At 51.9% G+C, this 8,136-nt stretch overlaps 1 protein-coding gene across 1 annotated transcript; it reads right to left on the minus strand.

Moving 5' to 3' along the window:
• Window positions 1–6,126: 6,126 nt before the first annotated feature.
• Window positions 6,127–7,930, minus strand: BSX (brain specific homeobox). Its single transcript, XM_074162519.1, has 3 exons — window positions 7,663–7,930; window positions 6,505–6,701; window positions 6,127–6,372 (listed from the first exon to the last, which is right to left on the minus strand). Exons 1-3 carry the CDS (start codon window positions 7,928–7,930, stop codon window positions 6,127–6,129), a joined length of 711 nt encoding a protein of 236 aa, XP_074018620.1.
• Window positions 7,931–8,136: the final 206 nt, after the last annotated feature.

An 8,136-nucleotide genomic window follows, 5' to 3' on the forward strand; every position in this document is an offset into this window, starting at 1 on the left:
CACAGTGCCGTGGCTCCAGCACAGCTATCACAGAGTGCAGTGTCACTCACCCTGAGCACAGGCTGCCTTCACTGGGGCAGGAATGTGGCTGTGTGCACCACCCAACAGAACTTCTCAACGTTTCCTTGGTGGGCCCTTTCTAGTCCCACCATTCCTTAATATTTTCAGGAAGTGCAGAAGCTGAGACCACCTTCAGTGGGAAAATATCCGGGGTCAGTTCTACCCGGGAGCAATGCTGCTGCAATAACATCACCATCACATTCCTCTCAAAGATGACTGAGGTGGGCTTCCCCACCACCATCTCACACAAGGTATGAACAAGCTGGCTGCTGACTCTGGCAAAAACATACTGCTTTATCAGTTAAGGCAGAGCCTAAAAGCCCTGTTCCATCTGGAGTACTGTGTCCCCATCTGGAGCACTGGGATCAGTTCTGGGCTCCCCGGTTCAAGAAGGACAGGGAACTGCTGGAGAGGGTACAGCGGGAGGCTGTGAGGATGATGAGGGACCGGAACATCTCTCTTTGAGGAAAGGCTGAGGGACTTGGGTCTTTTTAGTCTGGAGAAGAGAAGACTGAGGGGGGATCTGATCAACACCTATAAATACTGAAAGGGTGGGTGTCAAGAGGATGAGGCCAGTCTTTTTTCAGTGGTGCCCAGTGGCAGGGTAAGAGGTAACGGGCACAAACTTGAACATAAGAAGTTCCATCTAAACATGAGGAGGAACTTCTTCACTTTGAGGGTGGCAGAGCCCTGGAACAGGCTGCCCAGAGGGGTGATGGAGTCTCTGTCTCTGGAGACATTCAAAACCCGCCTGGACACGTTCCTGTGTGGGACCTGCTTTGGCAGGGGGTTAGACTAGATGATCTCCAGGGGTCCCTTCCAACCCCATATCATTCTGTGATCATTAGGTCTCTAAAGACAAGCTGTCAGAGATGAGGATTGTAGACCAGATGACGTTATGTCTAACTCCTGCAGTCAATGAATACCTCAAATAGGCATGAACAAGCCAGTGTCCAAGCAGCCCACAAGCCAAGCATTTGATCGTTGTCATCTCCTGTTAGGGATCACTTCTACAGTAAATTATAACAGCACAAAGAATATGCCTCTTTTTTTTTTTAATTGTATTTTGCATGTTGTCCAAACCTCTCTGTGTGAGAATAAGCCGGCATGGGAAGAAAGGACTGACTCTGGTGACCACCTCCATGGCGTGAGATGCACAAAACCACAGTGGTAGGTAAAGGGAGTGGATCCCCACTGGTGACAGCTGGCAAGGGTGAGTTAAAGCTCTTCTGCCAGACAGAAGAGCCCCCTTCGAATAGAAGTGATACTGAGCCAAAAACCTGGATAGAGCAGATGCTAAAGAAGCATCCAGCAGCTCAGCGAGAGCTTTGCATAATGGTGAGCGCAGAGCGGGCAGCTGCAGGTAATACCACAGGGCTAGTTTCCTGTGTGTCACAGGAGCACTTAAGGGTTTGTCCCGGTGATCACAGCAAAGCCAACAAGACACACAACGCCAGAGAAAATATTCTACTTTAGGAAAGCAAGTTGAGTGGTCTCAGCTATAGCTGAGCAAAGAGAGTCACAGAATTCTGTCAGCTTGACTTTGCCCCCAGCATTTCAGCAACCTGTTAGTTTACAGGTTAGTTACCTCATTATCGTGAGTTAAAACCAGCCTCCTCCTTGAAAGACTGTCTGCAGCCTGACAGGCAGGAAAGGCACCGCGGTTCACTGCGGGATCACCCTTTCTGCTCTGAAGCATAGGCTTTACACTCGCCCGCCTTCATCACCAAGTGCAACCTGTTGCTCCTGCTGCCTGAACACTGACTCCGTTAGCAGCTGTAGCCACCCCAAGGTGCTTCCAGCAGCAGAGCTACAAGTGTTTCATCTAAGCTTATTAAGTTGTAGAAACATGATAAATCTGAGACAGAAATAAGCCACTTTTTAAGCCGAGTAAGACCATCCGAGCAGGAGTTTGCAGTTAATTAAGGTGATGCTGTTTGTTATTGTGACTAGAAGAAATGAAGAACTAAGTCATCCAGTTAAGAGGCAACAACACCCAGGAGTTCACAGCGCTGTGTGCCCAAACCACGACACGCTGCAGTCAGCACCCCATCAACGTTCACCTCCTCCTCCTCTGCTCCTCAGCCTGCAAGAAACATCACTTTGGAAAACCCAAGGGAAGAAAGACGCTCAGTCCATCAGCCAGCAGAGAGAAACGGTGAGAGGAAGCCGTAGAGAGAATTTTATATGGTGCACAAAATGCCCGGGTCTGGCCGAAGGTTATTTACACCTTCACCAAGCCATAGCCCATGGTACTATCAGGGCTGACACTACACACGTGTTTAAAAGCAAGACTTTAGAAATTATTCACTCTATTACTGCCTGTACAGTCTGCATATCTGGCCCTCTTCTACACAGCTCTGGTCATAGAAGGAAAAATCCTGGGTTAGAGCTGCTGTCCAGTCCCGTAAAAGTTAAAAATGTTAAGGAACAAGAAAATGCTCACGATCAAAACAGAAAGCAAAGGTTCACAGAAGGATTTTATAGACTGTTTTTTAATCTTCTTTAATGGAAACAACAACAAGCATTAACCACTTAGGTGTTAAAATAAATCAACAGGAAACAACTTCATTTCAAAAAAAACTCACAGAAGAATTTTAATGAAGATCAAGACTTCAGTGGGTTCCTTAAAAAAGAGGAAATCCACCCAGATTTCCTACTTCCATCAATTATTTCCTGCAAGCCATTTCGACCCCAGCATTTCCCAAACACACACATAAATATTTAAAAAAAAAAAAAAAAAGAAAGAGAGCACCAGCTCTAAACAATCTCTCCCCTACTCCTCGAGCTTTTGGGGTGAGTAGGAAAAAGTCAGCAGTTGCCACTGAACACGGCAACACCCGGGAAGAAAACCTCATTTCACTTATTCTAAGAGAACTAAACACACAAAAAGGCCTTCTGAGCCCTTCCTTCTTCCCAGGGCCCTCTCCACTCTCCAGACATACAATAACCTCTCCCCAAAAGCTTGCCCAGGCTGTCCAGAAACTGCAGCCTCCTGTCACCAGCCTGTGGCTTCCCAGCCTGGAAGAAGCTGGCTGGGTAAGGAGGGAATGTCTCAGGTAGCAATTATTTCCTTCCTCAGTCTCAGTCTCAGGGGTTTTGCACCTTGTTTGCACCAAATGTTCTGGGACAAGCAGCCTGATCCCAAAGCCACCTCCTGTTACCCGCAGGGCTCAATGTGCACCACTGGGATGGGGACTTCCCTGGGGCTGGGTGTTCACCTTCTGCGTGTATTTGTCACTGAGGTTGCTGGTGATGAGTGGCTTCAGTTTTAAACTTGATTGTAATTTTAAATGTTAGCCAAGGTGCCTAGAATCACAGAGAGGTGAAGATAGGGGGGTGCTGGTGGATTTGATTTTATTTTATTGATCAGCATAAATACTTTGGGAAGAAGGAAGTTCCTGCTGTGGCAGAGAGGAGTCAGCAGAGGCTGGAGTGTTATTTGGTGACCCTTCCTCATAGACCTGGCACATCCCCAGCGTGATAATGCTGGTGGCAGAAAGGGGGACGGGCTCTTTGTCACACCTCTGTGCCCCAGAGAAACCATGGTGCCTCTGGCTGCTGAAGGAACATGACCCTGAGGTGAGGATACCTGTGGGTCAGACTATAAACATCGCCAACCCACGGCTGTGCAAGCGCCCCCAGCCCCGCTACCGCAACAGAGACACACACTAACTTCTGGGGTGTTTGGTACAGTGGGAAGGTGCTCGGTTACGCAGCATCTGCTCACACTCCTCCGTCTGCGATGGGAGGGCAGAGCCTGGCACTGCCCACTGCCTGACACAACCCTTTTCTGGACATCCCCTGGATGCCTTGGGAAAGAGAGGTCTGAACGCGCAGAGGGGGACAATGATGCTTTTGCACGTCTGCGCCCAAAAAGCTTCTATCACTTGTGCGTCTTAATCTTCTGCTTTTACTTTCTCCTGCCTTTTTTCTTTGTGTTCTTTCCAGCTCAGAGTATTTTTACACAGCTTTGTCCTCAGTAACAGGAGGGAACAAACAATTCTTTGCATAAGTAAAAGGAATCACACACAAGCGTAAAGGAACAGGATTTTTAATATCCCTTTTCATTCAGGTGCAGGGTTTGGGTGTGTTTTTTTTTTTAAATTATTACATCTTTATACTCCTAATATTCTCTCTCACTAAATATTTTGCTGCCCAATCCTATCACCAAAGGCAGGTCCACCTGAGTGTGAAGCCACTGACCATCGCAGGGGAGTGCGACTGGCCAGGCCGGCTCCGAGATGGGCATCCGCACCGCAAGCTGCGGTGCACAGCGCCCGGCCCCGGCAACGGTGGACGTGGTCAGAAAAATATCCTCATGTAAATATCACCGCAGAGCATCCGTCTCTTTTCTAGCGCTTGTAACAGTTCCTAATGAAACGTGCGCTCGGGGGGAGGCTGACGATCAGCACAGAGCAAAATGAACAAAATACTTGGTGGGCGACTGAGTACGGACACAGACAAACGGCGGCGGTGAATTAAAAGGTTTTCGAGAGTTTCCGTCACGTCCCTGCCCACCACCGGGTAGGTGTTGGGAAGAGCCACGGAGCTGGGAGAAGCGTTTCCAGCCAGCAGCGGGAAATGGCCTGCTGGGTTCTTTTGCTTTCTGAATTATCATTTTTAGGGAGGCGGGTGTCATTTTAGCAAAATTTGTTGATGAAAATGATTGTCCTAGAAGTATTTGTAAACACTATGTAAAAAACAACTAACCATTTTCTGGACAGATGGTTGGGTATTGGATATTCTCCCCCGCCCAACATGTGATCTTTATTATTTTATGTGTAAAAACCATAAAGAGAAACCCACGAAAAAGCAGCAAACATACACATTTCAATCATCTGTATTTTATATGTTAAACGGGGACGCATTTTCCCCTCACAAAACCGCATGTCCTGTAATCCAAAATGCCCTGAAAGTGCTAATGATGCCGAACAATCAAATTAACTTCTCGTTAAAGAAAAAAAAAAAAAAATTAAATAACTTAATGAGACACCAACATGGCACCGGGCTGCGAGCACAGCTTCTCCTCCAGGATTTTACCGAGGAAAACCCCAGCCCTTCCCTGGAGACGCGGAGCCTCTGCCGCCCTCCCAGTGCATTTACCAGCCAGCAGCTCACCCCAGAGAAAAAAAAAAATAAAATAAAAAAAAATGTATAAATCTTAATTTACCTGCAAATTAAACCCGTTTCCCTGGCAGGAAGATAAAGGCAAAGCGAGCACGGACGGTGACTGCGCTATGTGATTGCAACACGGAGCTCAGAGGGGCGTTGGGACAGATACAGGCGAAGTGGAGGGGGGGGACGACACAAGAGCCAAACGCGGGACCAGCTCTGGGGCTCTTTGGGAGGAAAAGGAAAGTATCCGGAAGGTGATTCACACCTGGAAGCCGTGAAGGAATCGAGCCGCCGATGCAGGTGGTTCTCCAAGGTGTGGAAAATCCCTTTCTCTCGCTGAGATTGCGGTTGCTCCGAGCAGCCCTGGCAGGATCGAGTCATTCGTGATGCTCCCCCCTTCCCTTCCCCACACCGGCCTTAAATAAACGGTCCTTTTGGTCTTACCTGTTTCTGTGGAGGGTGTTTCTACAATTCTTTTGAGCACATGCGTGTCCTGGGAGCTCTGCCCGGGATCAGACCCGACCTACCGCACTGGGGAGGAGGCTGCGAGCCCCAGCCCGGCTCGGAAAGAGCGGCCAGATTTTCGGGGTGTCGGGGCGAGGCATGCCCTGCCTGCCGCCCCCAGTAACGACAACATGCTGGCACGGGGACACATTTATTTGAAAATCGAGGAAAGTTCGGGGAACGGAGAAAAGTCCGGTATTTCGCAGGGAAAGGGGGGAAACTTAAAGGAAACTCGCCTTGTTTTGCTCTTCCCCCATCGGATTTGCAGAAGCTCAGGCTCGGGGTGATGCTGGGGGGAAGCCGGCGGGTACCGCGGGGCCCCAACGCTTCGCCCCGGGCTCCCCCCGCATCAACACCCCCTTCCCTCCGGGCTCCGACACTACTGGAGGCAGGGGCGACTTGCGGGGTCGGGACTGGAGCAAAGCCGCCCCGCAGAGGCAGGTCCTAGAGACGGTGGGGACCGGCGCAGAGGTCCCCCTCCTCCAGGATGTCCACCTCGTCCTCGGGGTCCTGGAGGAGGAAGGAGCCGGGGGGGCCCTTGCGGGGCTCGGCGCCGGCGGCCTCGGGCAGCTCGGGCTCGGGGGAGCTCTGCTCCCGGCTCTCCTCGCCCCCCGGATGCTTGGGGTCGTCCTGGGTTTTCCGCAGCTGCTTTTTGTGCTTCATCCGCCGGTTCTGGAACCAGGTTTTCACCTGAGGAGAGCAGGAGGAGGGAGGAAAAAAAAGGAAAAAAATAAGAAGAAGAAGAAGGGAGAAAAAAAAAAAGAAAAATTAAAAAATGAAGTGGAGGATGCTGCATGGGGTAAGGGGATAAGGTCCAGGTACCTGGGTCTCGGAGAGGCTGAGGGCCGTGGCCAATTCCACCCGCTCGGGCGTGGAGAGGTAGCGCTGGATCTCAAACCTCTTCTCCAGGCCGGAGAGCTGCGAGTCGGAGAAAACGGTGCGGGCTTTGCGGCGGCGACAGTGCTTCCCCGGCAGCTCGGCGTGAGCGTGGTGCTGGAAGAGGGCTGGCACCGGCACTCCTGGGGGGGGGACACACGGCAGAGACTCGGACAGGGAGCCGGGGACGGAGCTCTGCCCTCTGCAGCCCCCGGGTGGGCTCTCTCCCTACCTCTTTTATTTTTATTCTTTTTTTTTTTTTTTTTTTCGTTTATTTCGTTTATCGAGGTCGTTTCCTTGGTTTGGGTTTGCCGGGGGGGGTCTTGTTGCTCTGAAAACACGGAGCTTTGCAAAGCGCTTCGCTTCTGCTGAACCCACCCCAGCAAAGCAAAGCCCGGGCGGGAGGGACCAGCCCGGCTGGAAGGGAAACCCGCACCCTCCCGGCAATTAAACCACAACGAAATGAAGGCGGAAAATTCAGGGAAGCCCTGGAAAAGGCTGGGAAAAGAGGGGGAGGGAGGAGAGAGGCCGCCCCGGTGCAAAACTTGGGTTGCCCGGTGAGAAACTTTGGAGGAGGGTTTCCTTCCAGAGCAAGGAACGGGCCCGGGGAAGGGCTCCGGCCGGGCGGGGGGAGCCTCTGCCAGCCCCGGGGATGGGAGTGGGCACAGTCCGGGCAGTGCTGCTGGAGGGGAAAAAGCGAAGCCTGGACACCGTCTGGAGGAACAAGGCAAGGAAAAAGAAGTGTTATCGGTCCAATAATAATAATAATAAAAAAATTAAAATTGAAGGCAAAGCGAAGGAAACCCTCAAGACCTCGGGCAATGGAGGGAATGACAGGCTGCAGCGCGGGCGGCTCCTTTCCCCCGTAACGAAGCCGGCGCTCCGGGGACGGCGGGCGGCTCCTGCCCCCGGGGGGATGCAGCCGCGATTTGGGTGAAGGATGCTGAAAGGTGCCCCGCCGCCCCGGAGCGACTTCTCTTCCACTGCTGGAGCGTGCCCCCTCCGGGGCTGCCGACTCTTGTCCCCACCCGTGTCCCCACCTCGACGCCACCTCGACCTGGCCACCAAACTCGGCGGGTTCCTCCTGCCAAGGGCTGCACTTACCCGAGGTGGTGAGAAAGTAGGGGTGGTGGTGATGATGCTCCGGCTTGTGAAGGGCAGGGTGCGGGTGAGGCGCCAGGAGGGTCGGGGTTGGCATCAGGGGGTACCCATAGTCCAAGAGGGGGACGCGGGAGGCCAAGGAGCCGGGGAAGTGCTCGGGGGGCACCTCCCGCAAGGGTTTGGGCTTGTGCAGCAGAATATCCTCGATGAAGAAGGAGGTGGGCCTGGGCGCGGAGACGGGGTGCACGGGCGAGGTGAAGTTGAGGTTCATTTCGGTTGTCCCCTCCTCGGGCAGCGGGGAAGGCAGCGAGCCGGGCTGAGCTCTGGCTGCCGGAGGAGAAGGGGCAGCCGGCTGCGCCCCCCGGGGCGGAAGATAATAAATAAAAATAATGCTAACAAATAAATAACAATTTAGAAAGAAAAAAAAAAAAAGAAACGGAGCAAAACTAAATAATAATAATTTAAAAATTATATATA

The sequence above is a fragment of the Numenius arquata genome, chromosome 22 (assembly GCF_964106895.1).
Source record: "Numenius arquata chromosome 22, bNumArq3.hap1.1, whole genome shotgun sequence".
Classification (NCBI taxonomy): Eukaryota; Metazoa; Chordata; class Aves; order Charadriiformes; family Scolopacidae; genus Numenius; species Numenius arquata.